The 26,733-nt window shown below is 39.9% G+C and overlaps 1 protein-coding gene across 1 annotated transcript; it reads left to right on the top strand.

Moving 5' to 3' along the window:
- Nucleotides 1-1,787: 1,787 nt before the first annotated feature.
- On the top strand, nucleotides 1,788-26,156 carry LOC121514185. Its single transcript, XM_041794286.1, has 12 exons — nucleotides 1,788-1,834; nucleotides 7,856-7,928; nucleotides 8,125-8,414; nucleotides 10,453-10,607; nucleotides 11,120-11,408; nucleotides 12,922-13,055; nucleotides 20,450-20,532; nucleotides 21,416-21,497; nucleotides 21,701-21,986; nucleotides 23,352-23,506; nucleotides 24,049-24,328; nucleotides 25,973-26,156. Exons 1-12 carry the CDS (start codon nucleotides 1,788-1,790, stop codon nucleotides 26,154-26,156), a joined length of 2,058 nt encoding a protein of 685 aa, XP_041650220.1.
- Nucleotides 26,157-26,733: the final 577 nt, after the last annotated feature.

Genomic DNA, 26,733 nt, shown 5'->3' with positions numbered 1-26,733 from the left:
CAGGTTGAAAAAGAAAATCGAGCTCATGTAGTTCTAATCAAGGTTGCACACTGACGCCGACATTTTTGTCCGTCATTTCTTGTCGGAACAGGCTCGATTTTATGCGAAATTTGGCATCAGTCCAAGTCATTTAAATGGGTGAGTGATGATTTAAAACAGTGTCCACTGCTTCCTGCTCGCTCGCTCACCCTCACCAGACCCCTCCTCCCTCTCTCTCGCCCTGAAACCTCACTTTAAACACCAAAGTTTGCTCAATTATTATGTGGACATAAACCATGGAAGTATAACTGATAGATGGGTGATAGGTGATTCAGATCAGCGCCCGTTGCTTTCTCTCTCTCTCACTCACCAACCCCTCCCTCTCTCCCACTCCCGAAACCTCACTTAAAACCCTGTAGTTTGCGGGTGTGTCATGTGGATATCAGCTATGGAAATATAACAGATAAAGAGGCTACATTTGTAACCTACTCACAGCTCATAACAGAGACTGAATTAAAAAGTTGCCCTCCATCTCTCCAACTTAGCTCAGCGCTATGACGCATGGGCAGGTGCTGAAAGGAGCTCTCTGTCAGGATGGATCCAGCGGGATTTTAAAGGAGTGACAGAGACACAGGCTCACAGTACTAAGCTATTTGCCACCTTTTACGAATTTTCGCTGTGAAGGCAAATAAAAAGGCATCAGATCCAGTGTGCGAGGTCCGAGTGTGTGACGTTTTTTTTTCAGATTACGGATCCAAAAATAACGGACAGTGTGTAAAAACCTTAACTGCATAAACATGGATTAGTGGAACGTGCGAGGAATTAATATTACAACACAAAATTCGCCGAGGAAGCTCTGCCCCAAACATCTGTGCCGTAATAAAGTGAAACTGAGTGATCAGAGTGCTATCAGTTTATACTGTCCCATAAATTAATTTTGTATAGTCTGGCGAATTTACGCATTAACAGAGTCGGCGGTTTTCTGCCAGCATTCATTCCTGGCTTTTGCTGCGGTGACAGTGTTGCTTCTGGCCTGGATGATTGATTTAAATTCCTCCTATTTTTGAAGAATGATTGTCTGTTCCTCCATTGTAAAGACGCTGCTCTTCAGGCTTTCTCCATGTTTGTGATTGATCAGACGCTGCAAACACCACCCCTTTTATGTGAGCGCGCACTGATCCAGATTGGAAAACCCTGGCTGCAATTAGCGAGTTGATAACCAGCTTCGTCGTACAGCTGATCCAGATTGCAAATGTCTTGATAAATCAATCCAGCTAGCGGAGAGATATTCAGGGCTTGTTAATCCAGCTTTGTCGTACAGGCCTCTGATCTTTCATCAAAAACTGGTGTTTAAGGACATAGATTTGTAATCTCATTGGATGGAGCTTAGGCTCTTGGTCTAAACTCCGCCCACAGTTTAACACTGGTGGATCAAGACTGTCAAACAACTCCAACTCTGAAGACCATTTCACTCACAATGGAGTTAAAATTACACTTTGGGGGTTAAAATCAACTTTGAAATGTTAACCCTTTCACCACCAAAGTCACAAAATTGCGACAAGCAACATTGCTGAATTAAACAGGCTATCGCTGCAAATATGGTGCCAAGTGTTGTTACTACTTTACACCAGGAGATGGTGGACATGAGTAACTTCAATCCCAGCAGCATTTGTGGGTGTGTTTCTATTCAAAGTTTTGGAGAGAGAGAGTTTTGAAAGACCCACCCCCGGTCGAGGAGACAAGGAAGCGGTGGTTGTAGTTGGAGGTAACGAAGAGAAAGAGAGTGAATTGCAGCGAGAATACTCACAATGCCGGGAGGAATAGGGGAATATTCACCCTCTGACATGATGTTCAGGTGAGACCAGGGGTGAGACTGACGGTGCGTCTGTGAGCACGGACATGATTGTCCACAAGCAGCACATACCGAGGCCAATGCTTTGCCTCACCGTGGCCGGGGAGGGAGGGGATGTGGTGGGGGTATCAGGGTGGTCAAAACACCACGAATAGTGACAAAGATAGGTAAACTTACTGAAGTGGAAGTAAAAGTCAAAATATACCCAAAAGAGTACAATTATATGTAAAAAAGAACTACCCAATGACAGTAATCTGAGTAAATGTAATCAGTTAGTTTCTTTCCCTGCTCTGAACTCTAAATAAACATTAAACTGCACAGTTTTCATGTTTGAGGTTTTGAATCCCTAAAGGCTCCATCTTTCCTATTTACAGCCTTTTATTCTGCTTATGCTTATATTACAACTCAGTAGTCACTATGTAGTGATAATGGTCAACACCTTAGAAAGGGAATTATCTGTATTAGCAGATACAAACATTTCTGCAGTATATATTTTTATTATATTATAAATATATTTATATATTAAAATCAGTCTGTATCAGCTGTAAATGTTGACTGTATTAACAAATAAGTTAGTGGAGTTTTAGGCTGGACCAACAGACCTACATCAATTGAAATCTTTTTCATCATTCATCATCCTCTTTCACTTTAAAGAATGTTTTAAGGACTGAAGTTTAAATCTAAACTACATTTGTATGTCAGCATCAGCTAAAAATTATTTTGTAAATATCGCTGTACACATATCAGCAAAAATCCAATATTGTGTATCCCTACTTCTGATGAACAGATGATCATTGTAATCAGTACAATTTGTCAGATCATTTAGTTGAAATAATCAGACAACACTTTGACATCGTAACAGCATGAGCCTCAAATTTTTGATGTCAGCAGAAAATGGTCGCCTTTAGGATATTGTGAAAGCTGGACTTCTGCAGAAATATCAGAGCTGTTCTTAGGTTACAAACCCTTTCTCAGGTAATTAAATACACGTGATTATTTAATGCCTTGTCTTTTTAATGGTTCCTCTGAATCTTACACACTGGACATTAGAGAACAAAAGATTTCTGCTATTTATTTATTTATCTTGCAAAGCTCTCATCTGAACAGACTGGGCCCTGCATGAAAGTGACAGGACCAATCAGGAGTAAGAGGCAGGACTCCTGGACACGGCGGAGTCGTGACGTAAGCAAGCAGCGACAAGAGGCCGGTGCAATTCTGGTGGAAAGATTAGCGTGGATGCTGCTATAGCGTCAGTTTGATCAGAACCTGAAGACATTTCCTCGTTACAAGAAGAACAAAGAACAGCAGCGAGTTTTTTTTTAAAGAAACAATGTTTTTGCCTTTCTCCCGATCGGATTTGGTGAGAGTCTAATCGTTGAGTGTTTTGTTGCCCGTAAAGATGTGACAGACAGAACGTTCATCCAATCACCCTTCGAGATTTTTTCAAAGGCTCTGCCTTTCTCAAACACCATCTATGGGAGGTTTTCCAGATGGAGGTGTGAAACAAATCCATCTGGTGTGTCAGGTTAGGTTCTGGGGGCCAGATGGGAAGATGTGGGGGCCTTGATGTGGCCCCCTGGGCCACCAGTTGATGATCACTGCCCTAGGAGTTGTGCCAAGATTTCAGGCTTTGACGCTCCACAGAGAAAAGGTGAAGGGTAATTTGCACACATCACACTGCGCTGTATTGTTTGTTACACACCCATGATGCAGAGTTACACTTGGCCTCATGTATAAACACCTAAAACCTAAAAATAGAGATGCAGAGACATAAAAATGTCCAGAATAATCTGTGAAAATATGGAGTGAAGTGCAGTACTCATATGTCACTAGATTTTCTTGTTTGAATGACATCTATAATGAACGGCTTCATCAAAGAAAGCCTCATGCATTCATGGTAACCTCATCTTTAACTCTATCAGTATCTGATGGTTTTACTCATCTCTCAGTCATCATCAGTGTGCAGTGATAAAACATATTTCTCTGTCTCTCTTGTGTTGTTGTTTTACATTATTATTGATTTACCTGTTTTTCTCATCATGTGGCTTCACTTTGCTGAGAATCCAACATTTATTCATTATTAAATCAATGACATGGGTTATAGATCTATCTGGAATAACACTTCTCTGGAATGATACTGTTGATCTTGATGTACAAATACCAAGGAAGTAGTTTTAAGACTTCCCTGTAAGTAAATACATGTGACACTTTCTTCAGAACAGGATGCAGACAATAAACGATAATAAAGGGCAAGTTCATATAAATGCAAGATAAATGAATGAATCTAACTTGGAGATTTAATGCATTCCTCTAATTTTCAATGTAAGCAGAATGAAGAAAGGCTTTAGTCCCTGACATTTCTGCTTTTGACTGAAATTTGAGGTCTGGTTTCTTTAACCCACCATCCTCTGCCAGAAGGTGGAGCAGGTTTACTTCATCCCCTTGTCCTTCAGGAGGAACGCAATATTGCTGCCACAAAAAGAAATAAATAATGCCTGTATGTGTACTAGGAATTTTGAAAGTAATTCTTCAAGCTTGTTCCCCTCTGATACTTGCTTCTCCTCAGTCTTATTATCCACCATCATGGTCTCCTTTATCTTTCAGCTCCACATTTCCACAACCTCCATCACCACTGACAACAGCCTCACTGCCATAAAAAACTAACAACTATTTCCTCTCACTTGATTACAATCGATCAAAAATCAAGATCATTGGCTCAAAATCATTCACCAAATCCATCCATAACCTCACTTTCAAAGCTGATAGTTCCACCCTATCTCCCTCCCCTCACATCTGCAATCTTGGCATTATCACCTTTTCTTTGAGCAGCTCGTCACCCAACTTACTAAAACCTCCTTTTCCCACCTGAAAACCATAGCCCTCATCGGCCCACTACTCTTCGTCCCTGCAGCTTAATCCCTAATCCTTGCCTTTTTCACCTCCCAACTAGATTACTGCAATAGCATCCTCTGGTACATCTTCCAAAGTCCTTAATAAACTCCAGTACACACAGAACTCTGCAGCACACCTCATCGTCCCCATCTGCTCTTATGACAATATCAGCTCTGTCTTTAAAAACCTCCACTGACTCCCTGTCCCGTACCCCATCCAGTTCAGAATCCTGCTCCTAACTCATAATCATCAATCTCAGTCATCTCCCCTGTTTGTTTGTTTGCATGCTTGCTTTCTTGTGTCTTGTATCTTTTTTAGCTTGTACAGTGTCTGAGGATTTGAAAAAGTGGTCTAAAAAAAATCTAAGCAATGCTGAGAATTTCTGTTTAAATAACTCAAAGCAATAGCAATCATGAGCCCCTCTGTGTGGTTGGGCCCCAGAAGCTTTCCCCTTCATTCCCCAAAAGACAGACTTATCTGGAGGTATCAGACTTCTCACATGAATGCATAAACTGATCAATAACCAGGTCGTTAATTTAAAACTGTCTCTGAGCGTTTTGGTGTGTTACTTTTTGCTATTTTTTCTCATTTGGTCCTGCATGCTTTCTGTGGAACTGCATGTTTAAATAAGGACACTATTAAAACAACCAAATGTTTGCAAAGCAGGACATAACAAATAAGGATGTGGTAAAAATCAAACTGTTATCAGGCAAGGATGTGTGAAGTCACCTGTGGTAAATCATTAATAAACAACAGCTGGTGAATCTGATCAGATGTAACTATAAATATTGTATTGTGGTCTGTGTTCAGTTATACCAGCCTTCATTAACAGCAGCTCCTCGTCTTCTTCTGTGCTTTCCTTGCAAGAAAAGGTAGGTGGTTATACTCCAATAATAATGTTTTTAAACCTTTTTAAGCTTAAGAAGTTAGCCTACAGGTTGTTTTATAAGGACTGTGGGACTGTATTGCATTGCACTTCCAAGTTTCAATAGTACTTTAATACATTACCTTGTGCTAATTATGACATTGTGATGCTTCAGTTAAAAAAAATCTAATTTTTTGGGCAAAATAATCAAACATGAAAATATCACATTGACATAAGTATTCATCCCCTTTGCAAAACACTTGAGATTTAGCTCAGGTGTCTCTCATTTCTCTTGAATGTTGCAGAGATGTTTCCGCACCTTGATTGGAGTCCACCTGTGGCAAGTTAAACTGACTGGACATGATTTAGAAAGGCACAGAAAAAACCAAGCCACGAGGTCAAAGGAACTGCCTGCAGAGTTTAGAGATAGGATTGTTGACAGGCTCAGATCTGAGAAGTGTGCAAAAAAATGTCTGCTGCACTGATGGTTCCCAAGAGCACAGTGGTCTCCATAATGTTGGGTGTGGACGTTTTTTGTTGTAGGACTTAGAAGCAGACACAGATGAAGTGAACAGTTTGGAGGTGATTTATTGTTGAGACTGCAGAGTGGCAGGGTTGTAGGCTGGCTGGTTGGTTTGGATAGAGCTGAGGAGATGGGTGATTCTGAAGCAGCTGGTTTTCTATTAGTGTTTTACTTGAGGAGCTGTCTTGATGGCAGAATTTGCAGGATCTGAACACAGAGAAAAAAGGTATTATGAAATACAATACAAAACCAGTAAAACTCTGAACTTAAATTGAACAGAGCGGCCGCAATAATCTGGCGATGATTGGAGCTGAAAGCAGGCTTCTTGTACTGAGGCAGACTAGGTGATGGAATGCAGGTGTGATATCCAGGTGATCCAGCCAGCTGCTTAATTGCTGATTGTGAGGTGTGGCACTCATAGACAGATAGGGGGCACAAGGGAAACAGAAAAAAAAAAACAGGAGGCATCCAGAGCTGTGACAATTAATAATCCTCAAACGGAAGAAAGAGGACTCTCCCAAGACCTCAGCCAAACTGAGCAATTGGGGAAAAGGTGACCAAGGACCTGAACCATCACTGCAACCCTCCACTGATCTGGGCTTTATGGAAGCCTCTCCTTTGTGCAAAACAGATGAAAGCCTGCAACGCTCTCCATGTGAAAGCCGGGTGACCAGCTCTCAGAAGAGTCCTGGTTGTGCCAAACTTCTTCCAGTTGAGAATTCTGGAGGCCACTGTGCTCTTAGGAACCTTCAGCAGCAGAAATGTTTTGTAGCCTTCCCCAGACAATCCTGTCTCTGAGCTCTGCAGGCAGTTCCTTTGACCTCATGGCTTGATTTTTGCTCTGATATGGATCATCAGCTTTGAGGTCTTCTATAGATCAGAGCAGTGCAACGTCACTTCACTTTAGGCTAGCCATCCCTCTGTGATGGCAGGAGTTGTGGTCGGTCTGCCTGTTAAAAGCTGTTTCAAATATTCACTAACTTATTAACCACATTCAAGGGTTAAGATCCAACACACAGAAGATATGTGATGCTGGTTTAAGACATCTCCAGTCACACGATGGGACTGATTGTTCAGTTTGATGGAGGGAGCCTGAACTTACCCTCATGTACATCTATAATTTTGTCTTTTTATTATTGTTATGATGAAAGTATATTTTCTTAAATGGTCTACATTATGTGTTTATCTCACTTGCCATTAGATTTTGGCTCTCAATAACTGTTTAACCATTCAATTTTCATATTATAAAGTTTTAAATCCTAACGGCCCAAACTTTCCCACTGACTGCACTTCATTTTAAGGAATGCTTTCCCTGAGAAAGGGGCGGGGCTGGCATCGTTTGGGCGAAGGTGCCAGATGGGTTGGGAGGCACCTGAGCAACATTTTAAGTGTTGTTGTGAAGGATCTGAAACCTTATGTCAATGTGATATTTAATTTTTCTACTTAATATTATCTGTTTTCACGTTGTCATGATTAGCTACTGACTGTAAATTCATGAGAAAGAAATGACTTTTGGTAAAAGTGAAAGGTGTCTGAATACTTCCTGAATGCACTGTCAATTCTTCCTTTTGTTGTTCATTTGCTGTGTTTTAACCACATTTTCTTTGAAGCATTTATGTAATTTTATGCTCATTTGACTCTCAGGCTCTATAGTTTGTTGTAGTTCTGGACTGGAGACATTTCAAACAGTAGTAATGATCATTTTATTGTTGTAATTTTGTTTTTGCCTGTCTGTATCAAACAGAACCATGAAACACAGCACGGCTCTGCTCCTGCATCTCCTCCTGGGCTCATGTTCAGCCTACACTTACCGTAAGTACATTCTCCACATGAATTAGCTCACATTACAAGAAATCTGTGTGGAAACTCGTTATCTTGAACCTTTAATGTTACATTTGTTTGTTGTTTCTGATTTAAAAATGACTGATCTAATGTTTTACATTGAAGTCGGCCCCATGTTCAGTCTTTTACACCTTTGTAACACCTCTGATGTGTATTTCAAATGTTTACTCCACAGAAAATGTGGCCATACGTGGAAAAGCAACCCAGTCAATCCAGTATCTCCATGCATTATCAATGGCCGGCAATGCCATCGATGGAAACCGGGATCATGACTTCCACTCTGGATCTTGTACCCACACTTCCACACAGACCAACCCCTGGTGGAGAGTAGACCTGATGGAGTCCTACATCGTCACCTCCCTCATCATCACCAACAGAGGAGACTGCTGTGCAGAGAGACTCGACGGGGCCCAGATTCACATTGGAAACTCTTTAGATCTCAATGGATTAGCAAACCCACTGTGAGTGAATGTTGTTATGCCAACTTTACACCAAAAAGCATTTTAAGAGAATTTGCTGTCACAGTTTTCTAAAGTTGAAATAAAACTTGGGCTGTGTTGGGGAACTATTACATTTAAAACTTAGATTACTGCATTACCTGCTGAGAAACCTACCTGTTAGAATAGTTTTCCCATCTTTATTTGTCGTTGCTATCAAGGCCGCCTATGAGGGGGGATAAAGAGGAGAGCTTTCTGGGGCGCAGCCAAATAGGGGGCCCATGGAGGTCAGCAAAATCATGGTCCACTGCATATATATTTATGCCGTAATACAATAGAGCGTTTTCAAAATATAACTGTGTTGTCTTAAAACAGAATTAGCTTTTATTTGGTAATGTTAAGATTGACTGGCAACCAGTCCAGGGCCTCTCGCCCAGTGACAACTGGGATAAGCTCCAGTCCCCCGTGTCCATAAAATGGGATAAGTGGTATAGAAAATGGATGGATGGATGGAAACGTTAACAATGTAGATGGGCACATAAAATTAACCCAATTTGAAAGAAATGCCAGACTTCAATAACCTGACATGCCAGATGGATTTGTTTCACACATCCATCTGGGAAAGCTTCAATAGGAAATGTTTGGGAAAATGCAGAGGCTTTGAAAAAATCTCGGAGTGTGATTGGATGAACGTTCTGTCACATTTCTACCGGCCAATCAGAGCAACAAAACACGTGACGTAGCTGCTATGGAGCTGCGTGTACACAGCTACCGAGGAATAACGTGAAACATGGTAAATATAGACATGTAAGTACTAGACTTTTGTCGTTTCTTATAAGTAAACAACTCACTGCTGTTCTTTCTTCTTCTTTTAATGAAGAAATGTTGTCAAGTTCTGATAAAACTGGTGCTTTAGCATCATCCACGCTAAGCTCTTCCACCATAATTGCACCGGCCTCTTGTAGCTGCTTGCTCTTGTCACGACTCTGCCGCGCCTGAAACTACTGTCCCCCGTCACTGATTGGTCCTGTCACTTTCTAAGCGGGCCCAAACGGTTCAGACGGGAGCTTTGCAAGATGGATTCACCAGTGAGAAACAAGGAAACGAGCGTATTCATCTGCTTTGCAAGGTTAAGACTTCAAGTCATGATGTGCAAAAATGTCAGGATACCAGAGACTAAAGTAGAAGGACCTGTTGTCATATTAAGGGGAAATAGTTGAATAATGGCAGAATAAACGTAAAACTTGGCAAAAATGGGTTGTAAATGACCAAAAGTGGGGAAAGTGTGTCAAAAATGTGTCTAAAGTGGCAAGATTTGGCCCAAAGAAGCCAAAAATTGACTAAAAGTGGCAAAATGGCCATTAAAACAGTGAAAAGCAGTTAAAAAGTTGGAAAAAAATATGGTTATAAGTGGAAATAATGTACTAAAAGTGGGTAGGAAAAATACTGAAAGGCAGTTCAAAAGTGTGAAAATGGGTCAAAACTGGCAAAAATCAGCTTAAGGTAAAGACAAATGGGTAGGTAATTGGTGAAAAGCTGTTGAAAAGCAGAAACAGTCATTAAAAGGGGTTAAAAAGTGGCACCAGTACAAAATTTGAACATCAGAATCCAATGATAGCTTGACACACTTTTCAGTTTCAAAATGAAGTAACCATTAGCCGGGACACTAGCCTCAAAGCTAAAGATCCAACACACATCCATTTAACTATCAATAAATCACAACTAAGGAGGGAGCCTTAATTGGGATTTTTCAGGGGCCCAACCAGTTCTCTGGGAGGACTGGGTTACCCCAAAAGAGAAGTTTTCTTTTATTGAGTTACTTTAATGAAAAAGCTAAATAAGATCAAATTACTTCAATTGTAAAACTAACACATTACATTACTCATCACAACAAAAAAGTAGTCTGAGTATTTCAACAGACTACTTTGTTACACACCAAGTAAAAACTAAGTAACTAAAACTAATTTAAAACAAAGAGAGAACGTCTGATTGTATTGTGTCCTAGTGAATACGACCTCGAGAAATCAAAGTCTTTCTCTTCTATGCCTCTCCTCTCCTGCAGGGTTGCAGTGATCCCTCATATTGCAGCTGGAAGGTCTTCAAAAATTCCCTTAACCAAACCTGTGGAGGGACGTTATGTGACTGTGACTCTGACAGGACGTGGAAAGATCCTTACCCTCTGTGAAGTGGAAGTGTACGGATACCGTGCACCAACAGGTGAGAATTTGAACATTAATGTCACTGACCAGATCATGCAGCCTTATTTTCTATACAGCTGTGTTCACCATTTGAAATGATTTCACTTTAATGTCAAAACAAGCAACTTCATGAGATTCTCTAATGGTCGACATCACATCAGTGGTGTTCTGGTATTCGCTGGAGGCCAAACAAAGCAAAACTGGAGGCAAACACAGGAGCACAGAAGCCTAAAAAATGGATTTGTGGCAATGTTAGATAAAAACGATAATATTAGTGGCTCAAAGCTGAAATTTGATTGTATTCATACATGTCAGTCTCTTGACTGGTGGAGGCCTTGAGGGCAAAAGGAGTGTAGAACCATGGGACCTCCCATTGACCACTATGTGGAGCTAATTAAAGATCATTAGCTAATCATGACAGAAGGATATTTGCAGCAATGTCTTAAGTACATCCACTTATGCTGACTTTATGATAGTTATATGACTGAAACAAATGCAGACATGAGTACTAAATATATTTGCTTTTTTTAGGAGAGAACCTTGCACTCAAAGGAAAAGCCACACAGTCATCACTTTATGACGCACAAGGCATTGCATACAATGCCATTGATGGGAATCGTCATAATGTCCGGCTTGATGGGTCCTGCACTCACACCAAACAAGACTTCAGTCCCTGGTGGCGAGTGGATCTGACAAAAACCCATAAAGTGTTTTCTGTTAAGATCACAAACCGCAGAGAAGCCAAGTACTCCCCACGGCTGATCGGAGCAGAGATTCGTATTGGAGATTCTCTTGCCAACAATGGCAACAGCAATCCCAGGTAGGATTTTTTAAATGTACTAAATTTTGACAGTTTACACTGATAAACATACAAGCAATACACTTCAATGTACAGTGCAGTCAGGAATACAGACCCCTTCATTTCAGTTTTATATTACAGCCTGATGCTACAATCAGTTACATGAATTTGTCCTCTCATTAATCTACACTCAGTTCCCCATCATGGCAAAGTGAAAACAGAATTTTAGAAGTTTTTGCTCTTTATGAAAAACAAACAAAAAAGGAAGTATCACATTGACATAAGTATTCAGACCCTTTACTCAGTACAGAGTTGAAGCACCTTTGGCAGCAGTTACAGCCTTGTGACTTTTTCAGTATGACCCAACAAACTTTCTACACCTGGATTGGGGCATTTTCTGCTATTCTTCTTTGCAACGGCTCTGAAGTCATTTTCAGGTCTCTCAAGGGATGTTTGATAGGGTTCATATCTTTTATGGGACATTTGAAAATATACCATATAGGATACAGTCGTCTAATTTACTGAGGTCACCTAAATGCACCATATTTTCTGTCTCTCAGGTCGTAAAGTTTGATAATTAACTTCAGTTCTGTCGATTCTGGCACTGATTTCTACACTGGGTTAATATTTTTAACAAACAGGACTTGTTGTAAAGTTTGGGAGCACTTTTTAGTATTTGTCTGCCCACATGAAGAATAAAACTGTCTCTGGCTCTCCTAGCTCACAGTCTCGTCCTCCTGTCACCTCCCAACTCTCACTCCTGCTTGTGTGCAGGGGGGTGAGTCCCTCAGTCACACCGGGAAGGTTGCAGTCATCATGGGGAGGAGGATGAAATAAGACATGAATTGGAGCTAGTCATTGTTTTAGCAGATGCTTCTCCTTATTATCACATTAATGAAGTCAAAGAGCTGGTCTCGACCGGTCTTGATGTAAAATCCCGAGTCCGGCCTGTCCAAGACCGAGACAAGACAGAGTAAAAAATGCTCTTGTCTTGATCACCTCTCTTACGAAGGCCACTCTCCCCTGATTGCTCAGTTTAGCCAGGGGACCAGCTCTCAGTAGAGTCCTATTGTGCCAAACTTCTTCAATTTGAGAGTTCTGGAGGCCGCTGTGCTCTTGGGGACCTTCAGTGTAGCAGAAACTTTGTTGTAACCTTCCTCAGATCTGTGCCTGTCAACAATCCTGTCTCTGAGCTCTGCAGGCAGTTCTTTTGACCTCATGGCTTGGTTTTTGCTCTGATATCACTGTCAGCTGTGATGCCTTCTATAGAGAGGTGTGTGCCTTTCTAAATCATGTCCAACCAGGTTAATTTACCACAGGTGGACTCCAGACAAACTTCTCTGCAATGATCAAGAGAAATTGGAGGCCCCTGAGCTAAATTACTGTGTTGGTACAAAGGCTCTGAATGCTCAAGTCAGTGTGATAACCGCCTTTTTAAGAAAGGTCTATGTGCTTGATAATATTTCTTACAATTTTGTTGTGATTGGGATGCACATGTCCATGACAATCTAATCATTTCTGCTCCTTCCATTAGGTGTGCTGTGATTAAAAACATCCCAGCGGGTGCTACTAAGGAATTCCAGTGTAATGGGATGGATGGTCGCTATGTTAACATTGTTATCCCTGGTAGAGAGGAGTTCCTGACCCTGTGTGAGGTGGAGGTTTATGGCTCTGTCCTGGATTAGGACAGAGATATGCAGGCGCATCTCAAAGATCAGAATATCAAGAAAAAGTTCATTTTTTTCCTGGGATATACTCCAGAAAGTTAAATTTCCATAATTTCTTCATAAATCTCATACTCAGTGAAACATTTCAAGATGTTTTTGTTTGAATCTTGATGACTGCAGCTCACAGCTCATGAAAATGAAAACTCCACCATCTCCAAATATTAGAATATTGTGGAAAAGTCCAATTTGCAAAGGTTTCCTGAGCCTTTATTCTATCAGTTTGGTTCAGTACACACAACTGCAATCATGTTGAAAACTGCTAGCCTTACTATTATCAGGTAAGCCACAGACGCTCACTGCTGAAAGGACAGGCTGTTCTCAGAGGCTGTATCAAAGTTCATTCATAGAAAGTTGACTGGAAGGAAAAGAAGCACGAGAAACAAGGGTGAGCTCAGCCATCAGAGGATTGTCAAACAAAGCAGATTTCTAACTCATCCATAAAGCTTCAATCTGATTGTTTGAAAGGAATTGATCAATTAAAATGTTTAAAGCATGATATGAACGTTTTGTTTAACTGTCATGAATGTAAGCCGTGCCGCTGTCATTTATCCTGTTCTGTTTCTGAATGTCTGATGTGAGCCAATCACAGGGCTTTAGTGAAAAATGTATACAATAAAATTAAACCAATGATTCATTATCTAAATGAGCTTAGACTTGTCTGTCAGCCAGTTTCCCAGCTGTAGCTCCATACTGTGCCAACGCTTTGCTTTGTAATTCTTCATTTTTATGCTTGAATTGTCTGAAAGTTGAGGTTAATAAAATACACCACACACTGATCTGTCTTTAGAGGCAGAAAAATATCAGCCTTGCTAATGAAAATATGCTTTTAAAATTTTCTCTTTCATTTCTGAATAAAGTTAAGACACAAAATAACTTCCTGGTTTTCATTTCTCAACACACATTCATGGAAAAGGAGCTGTGTTCATTGCAAATACTTTATTTTTCAAAATACAGACAAAATAGACAAATATTATAAAAGACATCTGAAACAGAAATGTCTGTGACTTAGATTTCTACTTGTGTGTTTTAGGAGATTCTTCAAAATGGGCACTTGACTAAAAAGATCCTTTCTAGATGGTGAAACTTCAGCCTTCTTTGAGGCAAACAGCACGAAAAGAGCCAAAATATCAAAGATTATATGTGCACTTTAGGATTTATTCAACATCGCAGTCTGTCACTTTTTTCTTCTGATACCAATCAAAACTTCTATCAACTGTACAAAGTTTTTCTTTGGAGAATCAACTTATTCATTTAATTTGCATTTTTACTTAATCATTATTGGAATTACCTGCATTAAAGTTCATTCATCACTATTAAAACAATTATAAACAATCTGAATAATCTTAAATTACTTAAAGCTTAATGATATGCAGTCCATTTCATAAATGATACCCATCACAGTATATTTAATATGCAGTTACTATTATTATTGAGGATATGCCATTTTGTTGGAGGATAATGTGTTAAAGTAAACCTCATGTCACCGTCTCCATTTAGTTTGTTTTACTGCTGCTCATACAAAGACAAATGTACAGTGGCCAATGAATGCAAAGACTCAGTAGGGTCTGAAACACCATTAAACAGGGAAAAATATAACCTATTAAGAAATGATGCACGAAAGTCCAAAAGAAATCCAACTAGGGATGTGCAATATTACTGGATTGATATCAGTGTTGGTAGATAATAGCTTTAAAAGTTAATTGTCTGGGGCACAGATGGCCTAGTGGTTCACAACGTGCCCCATGTACACAGAAGGCCCAGGTTCTTTTCCGCATGTCTCTCCCCACTCTTTTGTCCCTGTTTTTAACTCTATCCTGTCCTTCTCTATCAAATAAAGGCACAGAAAGCCAAAAATAAATCTTTAAAGTTAATTGTCTGCCAGTAATCAATTACTGCTGACATATTTGCTGAAAATATCAGCTGTAAAGTAAGTTTTGGAGTTTTAGGCTGGACCAGACAGAACTACACTGCTGCTTAAAAGTTTGGGATCACTTGGAATTTTTCTTCTTTCCATGAAAACACTCATGAAATTAGTTTAAATGGGAAATACAGTGAATGAACTAGACATGTTGACAGTGTCAGGGTTAGAATGAATGATTTCAATGAAAAATGTTCTTTAAACTTTGCCTTCATAGAAAAAGAAAAACCTGTTGCAACAATTACAGCCATGCAGACCTTAGACATCCTAGCTGTTAATTGTAATCTGAGGAGATTTCCCCCCATGCTTCCTGGACTATCTCCTACAAGATGGATTGGCTTGATGGAGTCTTCCTTCGTTGCGTACGTTTCAGCTCCTCCCAAAACAGCTCAGTCGGGTCCAGATCCAAAGACTGTGCTGGCCACTCCATTACAGTCAGAATTCTGGCTGACAGCTCCTTCTTTAAATATTTCATAGACAGAGGTGTGGAAGTGTGTTTTGGGTCATTATCCTGTTGTAGGATGAAACTGGCTCCAATCATGTGCTGTCCACGGGGTATGGCATGGCATCATTTTGTGGTAGCTTTCCTTCCCCAAGGTCCCTTCCATTCTTTTCAAATCTCCTATTCTACCACCTCCAAAGCCCCCCAGACCATCACACTGTCTCCACCTCGCTTGACTGATGGTTTTAAGCACTCTTCTTGCATCTTTTCATTTGTTCTTCTGTTTGATCCAAAGACCTCAGACTAGGACTCATCTGTGCACAACACCTTCTTCTGGTCTTCTAGTGTCCAGTCTTTTTGCTCCCTTATTAGTAAAATGGTTTTTAGCTGTGCAGCATGATTAACTTGGATTAGCAGCCACTCTAGGATATTAATACAGGAGGACTGACAGTTGCTGATGACTGACTGTGAACTGCATGAAAATATTTTTCTTTGGAAAACAAAGAAATTTGCCAGTGATCCCAAACTTTTGAGTGGTAGTGTATGTTATCTGAAGTCTTTTTCTTTGTTCATCCTTAAACTTCAAAGTGTCTTTCAATATTGTGCACCACTCAGACTACATGAATTTAGCCAGATTTTGGCTGCATCGTCACAGCTCATTGTTAAATGGGTCTGCCATAGCTGGCGCATGTTTACCATTGTTAAGTTAATACCAGATCTTTCATCATAGACTGCAGTTTAAGGACATAGATTTGTAATCTCATTGGATGGAGCTTAGGCTCTTGGTCTAAGCTCCGCCCACAGTTTAACACTGGTGGATCAAGACTGTCAAATAACTCCAACTCTGAAGACCATTTCACTCAGAATGGAGTTAAAATTACACTTTGGGGGTTAAAATCAACTTTGAAATGTTAACCCTTTCACTGCCAAAGTCGCAAAATTGTGACAAGCAACATTGCTGAATTAAACAGGCTATCGCTGCAAATATGGTGCCAAGTGTTGTTACTACTTTACACCAGGAGATGATGGACATGAGTAACTTCAATCCCAGCAGCATTTGTGGGTGTGTTTCTATTCAAAGTTTTGGAGAGAGAGAGTTTTGAAAGACCCACCCCCGGTCGAGGAGACAAGGAAGCGGTGGTTGTAGTTGGAGGTAACGAAGAGGGAGAGAGTGAATTGTAGCAAGAATACTCACAATGCCGGGAGGAATAGGGGAATATTCACCCTCTGACATGATGTTCAGTTGTCAAGTGAGACCATGGGTGAGACTGACAGTGCGCCTGTGGGCACGGACATGATTGTCCACAAGCAGCACATACCGAGGCCGATGCTTTGCCTCACCGTGGCCGGGGAGGGAGGGGATGTGGTGGGGGTATCAGGGTGGTCAAAACACCGCGAATATTGATGGAGGTAGGGAATGAAAAACACTGCGGAGGTAGGGGCAGCCATGTTAGAAGCTGTGGGAGAAAACGCACAGACAATGGCGTTGGAGGTTGCCTGGTGATGTCAGAATATGCAAATTAGATGAGTGAATTTACTCCCATCACAAACTTTGGGTCATACTGAAGATTTTTCTCATTTACAGTATGCCGTTATCTCTAACCACTTTCAAGCTACAGCCTTTTGAAATCTTGATATCAAAATTGAATATTTTCTTGAAAAAACTCTGGCGCCCAAGGATTTAAACTATGAGATATTACCAGTTCAGTTTTTGATGCTTTGGGATGTGATATGGAATCATTTCCTCACTCTGTACTACTGTGTACTCAACAGAGGAGGAAAATTATTGAAGAGTATCGTACTCATGTGAAAGTAAAGTTACTCTGGTTAAAACTTACTGAAGTGGAGGTAAAAGTCAAAATATACCCAAAAGAGTACAATTATATGTAAAAAAGAACTACCCAATGACAGTAATCTGAGTAAATGTAATCAGTTAGTTTCTTTCCCTGCTCTGAACTCTAAATAAACATTAAACTGCACAGTTTTCATGTTTGAGGTTTTTGAATCCCTAAAGGCTCCATCTTTCCTATTTACAGCCTTTTATTCTGCTTATGCTTATATTACAACTCAGTAGTCACTATGTAGTGATAATGGTCAACACCTTAGAAAGGGAATTATCTGTATTAGCAGATACAAACATTTCTGCAGAAATGTATAATATATATTTAGAATATTATAAATATATTTATATATTAAAATCAGTCTGTATCAGCTGTAAATGTTGACTGTATTAACAAATAAGTTAGTGGAGTTTTAGGCTGGACCAACAGACCTACATCGATTGAAATCTTTTTCATCATTCATCATCCTCTTTCACTTTAAAGAATGTTTTAAGGACTGAAGTTTAAATCTAAACTACATTTGTATGTCAGCATCAGCTAAAAATTATTTTGTAAATATCACCGTACACTTGTCAGCAAAAATCCAATATTGTGCATCCCTACTTCTGATGAACAGATGATCATTGTAATCAGTACAATTTGTCAGATCATTTAGTTGAAATAATCAGACAACACTTTGACATCGTAACAGCATGAGCCTCAAATTTTTGATGTCAGCAGAAAATGGTCGCCTTTAGGATATTGTGAAAGCTGGACTTCTGCAGAAATATCAGAGCTGTTCTTAGGTTACAAACCCTTTCTCAGGTAATTAAATGCACGTGATTATTTAATGCCTTGTCTTTTTAATGGTTCCTCTGAATCTTACACACTGGACATTAGAGAACAAAAGATTTCTGCTATTTATTTATTTATCTTGCAAAGCTCTCATCTGAACAGACTGGGCCCTGTATGAAAGTGACAGGACCAATCAGGAGTAAGAGGCAGGACTCCTGGACATGGCGGAGTCGTGACGTAAGCAAGCAGCGACAAGAGGCCGGTGCAATTCTGGTGGAAAGATTAGCGTGGATGCTGCTATAGCGTCAGTTTTATCAGAACCTGAAGACATTTCCTCGTTACAAGAAGGACAAAGAACAGCAGCGAGTTTTTTCTTTAAAGAAACAATTTTTTTATCTTTCTCCCAATCGGATTTGGTGAGAGTCTAATCGTTGAGTGTTTTGTTGCCCGTAAAGATGTGACAGACAGAATGTTCATCCAATCACCCTCTGAGATTTTTTCAAAGGCTCTGCCTTTCTCAAACACCGTCGATGGGAGGTTTTCCACACATCCATCTGGTGTGTCAGGTTAGGTTCTGGGGGCCAGATGGGAAGATGTGGGGCCTCCAGTTGTTGATCACTGCCCTAGAAGTTGTGCCAAGATCTCAGGCTTTCAGGAGAAAAAGTGAAGGGTAAACTGCACACATCACACTGTGCCGTATTGTTTGTTACACACCCATGATGCAGAGTTACACTTGGCCTCATGTATAAACACCTAAAACCTAAAAATAGAGATGCAGAAACAAAAATGTCAAGAATAGTCTTTGAAAATATGGAGTGAAGTGCAGTACTCATATGTCACTAGATTTTCTTGTTTGAATGACATCTATAATGAACGGCTTCATCAAAGAAAGCCTCATGCATTCATGGTAACCTCCTCTTTAACTCTATCAGTATCTTATGGTTTTACTCATCTCTCAGTCATCATCAGTGTGCAGTGATAAAACATATTTCTCTGTCTCTCTTGTGTTGTTGTTTTACATTATTATTGATTTACCTGTTTTTCTCATCATGTGGCTTCACTTTGCTGAGAATCCAACATTTATTCATTATTAAATCAATGACATGGGTTATAGATCTATCTGGAATAACACTTCTCTGGAATGATACTGTTGATCTTAGGACTTCCCTGTAAGTAAATACATGTGACACTTTCTTCAGAACAGGATGCAGACAATAAACGATAATAAAGGGCAAGTTCATATAAATGCAAGATAAATGAATGAATCTAACTTGGAGATTTAATGCATTCCTCTAATTTTCAATGTAAGCAGAATGAAGAAAGGCTTTAGTCCCTGACATTTCTGCTTTTGACTGAAATTTGAGGTCAGGTTTCTTTAACCCACCATCTCTGCCAGAAGGTGGAGCAGGTTTACTTCATCCCCTTGTCCTTCAGGAGGAACGCAATATTGCTGCCATAAAAAGAAATAAATAATGCCTGTATGTGTAATAGGAATTTTGAAAGTAATTCTTCAAGCTTGTTCCCCTCTGATACTTGCTTCTCCTCAGTCTTATTATCCACCATCATGGTCTCCTTTATCTTTCAGCTCCACATTTCCACAACCTCCATCACCACTGACAACAGCCTCACTGCCATAAAAAACTAACAACCATTTCCTCTCACTTGATTACAATCGATCAGAAATCAAGATCATTGGCTCAAAATCATTCACCAAATCCATCCACAACCTCACTTTCAAAGCTGATAGTTCCACCCTATCTCCCTCCCCTCACATCTGCAATCTTGGCATTATCACCTTTCCTTTGAGCAGCTCGTCACCCAACTTACTAAAACCTCCTTTTCCCACCTAAAAACCATAGCCCTCATCGGCCCACTACTCTCCTTCCCTGCAGCTTAATCCCTAATCCTTGCCTTTTTCACCTCCCAACTAGATTACCGCAATAGCATCCTCTGGTACATCTTCCAAAGTCCTTACTAAACTCCAAAACACGTGGTTGGGCCCCAGAAAGCTTTCCCCTTTATTCCCCCAAAGACAGACTTATCTGGAGGTATCAGACTTCTCACATGAATGCAAAAACAGATCAGTAACCAGGCCATTACTTTAAAACTGTCTCTGTGAGCAATTTGGTGTGTTACTTTTCTCTATTTTTCTCTTTCTGCAGAACTGCATGTTTAAATGAGGACACTATTAAAAGAACCGAATGTTTGCAAAGAAGGACATAAAAGACAAGGATGTGGTAATAATCAAACTGTTATCAGACAAGGATGTGTGAAGTCACCTGTGGTAAATCATTAATAAACAACAGCTGGTGAATCTGATCAGATGTAACTATAAATATTGTATTGTGGTCCATGCTCAGTTATACCAGCCTTCAACATTCAACATTCATTCAACATTAACAGCAGCTCCTCGTCTTCTTCTGTGCTTTCTTTGCAAGAAAAGGTAGGTGGTTGTACTCCAATAATTATGTTTTTAAACCTTTTTAAGCTTAAGAAATTAGCCTACAGATTGTTTTATAAGGACTGTGGGACTGCATTGCATTGCACTTCCAGTGTCCATAATACTTTAATACATTACTTTGTGCTAATTATGACATTGTGATGAATCAATTGAATCAAACATTAAAATGAAAATATCACATTGACATAAGTATTCATCTCCTTTGCAAAACACTTGAGATTTAGCTCAGGTGTCTCCCATCTCTCTTGAACATTGCAGAGATGTTTCCGCACCTTGATTGGAGTCCACCTGTGGCAAGTTAAACTGACTGGACATGATTTAGAGAGGCACAGAAAAAACCAAGCCACGAGGTCAAAGGAGCTGCCTGCAGAGTTTAGAGATAGGATTGTTGACAGGCTCAGATCTGAGAAGTGTGCAAAAAAATTTCTGCTGCACTGATGGTTCTCAAGAGCACAGTGGTCTCCATAATGTTGGGTGTGGATGTTTTTTGTTGTAGGACCTAGAAGCAGACACAGATGAAGTGAACAGTTTTAAGGTGATTTATTGTTGAGACTACAGAGTGGCAGGGTTGTAGGCTGACTGGTTGGTTTGGGTGGAGCTGAGGAGATGGGTGATTCTGAAGCAGCTGGTTTTCTATTAGTGTTTTACTTGAGGAGCTGTCTTGATGGCAGAATTTGCAGGATCTGAACACAGAGAAAAAAGGTATTATGAAATACAATACAAAACCAGTAAAACTCTGAACTTAAATTGAACAGAGCGGCTGCTCATTTGACTCTCAGGCTCTCTAGTTTGTTGTAGGTCTGGACTGGAGACATTTCAAACAGTAGTAATGATCATTTTATTGTTGTGATTTTGTTTTTGCCAGTCTGTATCAAACAGAACCATGAAACACAGCACGGCTCTGTTCCTGCATCTCCTCCTGGGCTCATGTTCAGCCTACACTTACAGTAAGTACATTCTCCACATGAATTAGCTCACATTACAAGAAACCTGTGTGGAAACTCGTTATCTTGAACCTTTAATGTTACATTTGTTTGTTGTTTCTGATGTAAAAATGACTGATCTAATGTTACACATTGAAGTCGGCCCCATGTTTAGTCTTTTACACCTTTTACACCCCTAATGTGAATTTCAAATGTTTACTCCACAGAAAACGTGGCCATACGTGGAAAAGCAACCCAGTCAACCCAGTTATCCAATGCATATGCAATGGCCAGCAATGCCATCGATGGAAACCGGGATCATGACTTCCACTCTGGATCTTGTACGCACACTTTATCCCAGACCAACCCCTGGTGGAGAGTAGACCTGATGGAGTCCTACATCGTCACCTCCCTCATCATCACCAACAGAGGAGACTGCTGTGCAGAGAGACTCGACGGGGCCCAGATTCACATTGGAAACTCTTTAGATCACAATGGAGTAGCAAACCCACTGTTAGTGAATGTTCTTATGCCAACTTTACACCAAAAAGCATTTTAAGAGAATTCGCTATCACAGTTGTCTAAAGTTGAAATAAAACTTGGGCTGTGTTGGGGAACTATTACATTTAAAACTAAGATTACTGCATTACCTACTGAGAAAACTACCTGTTAGAATAGTTTTGCCTTCTTTCTTTGTTGTTGCCATCAAGGCCGCCTATGAGGGGGGATAAAGAGGAGAGCTTTCTGGGGCCCAGCCAAATAGGGGGCCCAAGAGCAAAATCATGGTCCACTGCATATATATTTATGCCGTAATACAATAGAGCATTTTCAAAATATAACTGCTTTGTCTTAAAACAGAATTAGCTTTTATTTGGTAATGTTAAGATCGACTGGCAACCAGACTTCAAGTCATGATGTGCAAAAATGTGGGGATACCAGAGACTAAAGTAGAAGGAACTGTTGTCACATTAAGGGGAAATAATTGAATACTGGCAGAATAAAGGTAAAACTCAGCAAAAATGGGTTGGAAATGGCAAAAAAAGTGGGGAAAGTGTGTCAAAATTCTGTCTGAAGTGGCTAAATTTAGCTCAAAGTAGCTAAAAAAGGTAACCAAAGGTGGCAAAATGGGTTATAAGTGGCAAAAATGTACTAAAAGTGGGTGTGAAAAACAGTGAAAGGCAGCTAAAAAGTGTGAAAATGGGTTAAAAGTGGGAAAAGAGTGGTTAAAGTAGAGACAAATGGGTGGGTAATTAGTGAAAAGCTGTTGAAAAGTTGTAAAAAACAAAACCAAAAAAAAAGGGTTAAAAGCATTGAAAAGGGGCCAACATGGGCAGCCAAAGTAGGGAAAAGGTTTAAAGCTAAAAATGAGTGAAAAGCATCAAAACCCTGTTAAATGTGAAAACAAATGTGACAAAATGAGCAGAAACAGTCATTAAAAGGGGTTAAGAAGTGGCACCAGTAAATAATTTGAACATCAGAATCCAATGATAGCTTGACACATTTTTCAGTTTCAAAATGAAGTAACCATTAGCTGGGACACTAGCCTCAAAGCTAAAGATCCAACACACATCCATTTAACTATCAATAAAAACATCTGGGGAGGGAGTCTTCATTGGATTTTTCAGGGGCCCAACCAGTTCTGTGGGAGGACTCGGTTACCCCAAAAGAGAAGTTTTCTTTTGAGTTACTTTAATGAAAAAGCTAAGTTTACTTTAACAGACTACTTTGTTACACACCAAGTAAAAACTAAGTAAAACTACGTAACTAGCTAAAACTAATTTTAAAAAAAAGATAGGATGGCTGACTGTTTTGTGTGTAAATACGACCTCGAGAAATCAAAGTCTTTCTCTTCTATGCCTCTCCTCTCCTCTCCTGCAGGGTTGCAGTGATCCCTCATATTGCAGCTGGAAGGTCTTCAAAAATTACCTTAGCCAAACCTGTGGAGGGACGTTATGTGACTGTGACTCTGACAGGACATGGAAAGATCCTTAGCCTCTGTGAAGTGGAAGTGTACGGATACCGTGCACCAACAGGTGAGAATTTGAACCATTAATGTCACTGACCAGATAATGCAGCCTTATTTTCTATACAGCTGTGTTCACCATTTGAAATGATTTCACTTTAATGTCAAAACAAGCAACTTCATGAGATTCTCTAATGGTCGACATCACATCAGTGGTGTTCTGGTATTCGCTGGAGGCCAAACAAAGCAAAACTGGAGGCAAACACAGGAGCACAGAAGTCTAAAAATAGTTTTGTTGCATTGTTGGATAAAAGTGAAAAAGGTAATAGTTCAGGGCTGAAAATCTGCTTCAGGATGGTGTGGGCGTGACTCTAACACGTTAGTTTTAGAAGTAGGTAACGCAGTAACGTAACAAATTACTTTTCTCAGTATGAAACGGAGAAATGTAACGAGTTAGTTTCAAAAGTAACGCTACCCAACACTGGTTAAGACAAAAACTTTGGATTTCATTTTACAGGGTCTTTAACAAAAACCTGCACAGATTTTTCTGACCTGGGCATCATGGGAAACTTGCTGTCAGTGCTGACAGTTGCAACTATCTTTCTAATGCAGGAGAGAATCTGGCACTCCAGGGAAGAGCTTCACAGTCATCTCTGCATGTATATGGTGTTGCATATCATGCCATAGATGGAAATCATGCCAGCCGCTGGCACCAGGCCTCCTGTGCTCACACAGCCAATGAGAATACCCCCTGGTGGCGACTGGACTTGGGCAAAACCCATAAAGTGTTTTCTGTTAACATAACCAACTACAGCAATCATCCCGAATTCATTAGGGGAGCTGAGATCCGCATCGGAGAGTCCCTTGAGAACAACGGCAACAACAATCCCAGGTACTAAATATAAAAATATGTAGGTTTGCTGCTGGATGTGTGGATGCAGCTATAGTGGTAGTTTCGATAGAACTTAACATTTCTTTAAGATTTTCTTGGTGGTAAAGATGTTTATCTCCTGAGTGGCTTTGGCATTAGTGTGAGTCCCTGACTGGCTCCACTGCTAATGAACAATGGTAACATCTGCTCTGATTGACCCATAATGAATGCAACTGACCAAATTTTCATCCAATTCCGAGAGATTTTTTGAAAGGATCTTCCTTCCCAAACATCATCTATGGGCTGTTGCCCTGATGGATGTAAAATCGATTCATGCCATGGATAAGTCAAATATTCAGTCTGGTGCATCAGGTTTATCAAATACCATCTTTTGAAAAAAGCAGCACTTATTAGACCATGTCAGGATGAGCACCTTTTATAAAACTGATCATTAAATGAGCTAATGGTTGTTTTGTAACTGTTACTAGGTGTGCCGTGATCCAGAGCATGCCTGGAGGTTTCACTGAAAACTTCAAATGTAACAGGATGGACGGCCGCTACATTAACGTGGTCGTTCCTGGAAGAACAACGTACCTGGCTTTGTGTGAAGTGGAGGTCTTGGGATCCAGACTGGATTAGGTCTGAGAGATGGTTTAACAATTTCAGCAATGACGTTTTATGCGGTGGTTCTCATCCTACCTACAAAATAGAAAGTTCTTTGTTTCAATCGGTAATTTTAATTCTGCTGAAATGTCCTCTCTGGTGTTCCACAGGGCTCAACCCTTGGGCCATTACGTTTTAACTTATATATGCTCCCACTCCATATGTAAAAGCAATGAAAAAGTGTAAACTATGAATTTCCCTTCGGGGATGAATGAAGTACGATTTTACTTTACTTTACTTTACTCCAAGATGTCATTAATAAACACAATGTATCATACCATTTATATGCTGATGACACACAACTGTACATTTCTATTTCCTCTGGTGATTTTAGTTCAGTAAATAAACTTTTACATTGCATACAGGATATTAACAACTGGATGGCAAACAATTTCCAAAAAAATTAACCCAAATTAAACTGAAATACTAATTGTTGGCCCCAAAAAACAAAGAACACAACTTCAATTGCATCTAGATTCAATATCCATGAACTACAGTGAGCACGTCACAAATCTAGGCATCATTTTGGACTCAGAACTCAACTTTGAAAACCACATATCCAGTATCACCCAAACTTTTTTGTAACCTTCCTCAGATCTGTGCCTGTCAACAATCCTGTCTCTGAGCTCTGCAGGCAGTTCCTTTGACCTCATGGCTTGGTTTTTGCTCTGATGCATAGTCAGCAGTGAGGCCTTCTATAGAGACGTGTGGCTTACTAAATCTCGTCGAACCAGTTTAATTTACCACAAGTGGACTCCAGACAAGGTGTAGAGACATTTCTGCAACTATAAAGAGAAATGGGAGGCCCCTGAGCTAAATTACCAGTGTTGTTACAAAAAGGTTCTGAATGATCAAGTGAATGTGATAACCGCCTTTTTTTTTTTTTAGAGAGGTTCATTTGCTTGATAATATTTCTTACAGTGTAATAAAAGACGTAACAATTTGTTGTGATTGGGATGCACAAGTCCACGACAATCTATTAACTTCTGCTCCTTCCATTAGGTGTGCTATGATTGAAAACATCCTGGCGGGTGTTACTGTTGAATTCCTGTGTAATGGGATGGATGGTCGCTATGTTAACATTGTTATCCCTGGTAGACAGGAGTTCCTGACCCTGTGTGAGGTGGAGGTTTATGGCTCTGTCCTGGATTGGGACAAAGATATGCAGGTACATCACAAAGATTAGAATATTAAGAAAAAGTTCATTTTTTTCCTGTGATTTACTCCAGAAAGTTAAATTCCCATAAATTCTAGATACATCTCACACTAAGTGAAACATTTCAAGATGTTTTTGTTTGAATCTTGATGACTGCAGCTCACAGCTTGTGAAAATGAAAAATCCACCATCTCCAAAAATTAGAATATTGTGGAAAAGTCCAATTTGCAAAGGTTTCCTGAGCCTTTATTCTATCAGTTTGGTTCAGTCCAACAAAGCAGATTTCTAACTCATCCATAAGGCTTCAATCTGATTGTTTGAAAGGAATTGATCAATTAAAATGTTTAAAGCATGATATGAACGTTTTGTTTAACTGCCATGAATGTAAGCCTTGCTTTTGTCATTTATCCTGTTCTGTTTCTGAATGTCTGATGTGAGCCAATCACAGGGCTTTAGTGAAAAATGTATACAATAAAATTAAACCAATGATTCATTATCTAAATGAGCTTAGACTTGTCTGTCAGCCAATTTCCCAGCTGTAGCTCCATACTGTGCCAACGCTTTGCTTTGTAATTCTTCATTTTAAGCTTGAATTGTCTGAAAGTTG

The sequence above is a fragment of the Cheilinus undulatus genome, linkage group 8 (assembly GCF_018320785.1).
Source record: "Cheilinus undulatus linkage group 8, ASM1832078v1, whole genome shotgun sequence".
NCBI lineage: Eukaryota > Metazoa > Chordata > Actinopteri > Labriformes > Labridae > Cheilinus > Cheilinus undulatus.
Note: the sequence above shows the minus strand (reverse complement) of the source record. Positions and strands in the feature narration are given on the sequence as shown.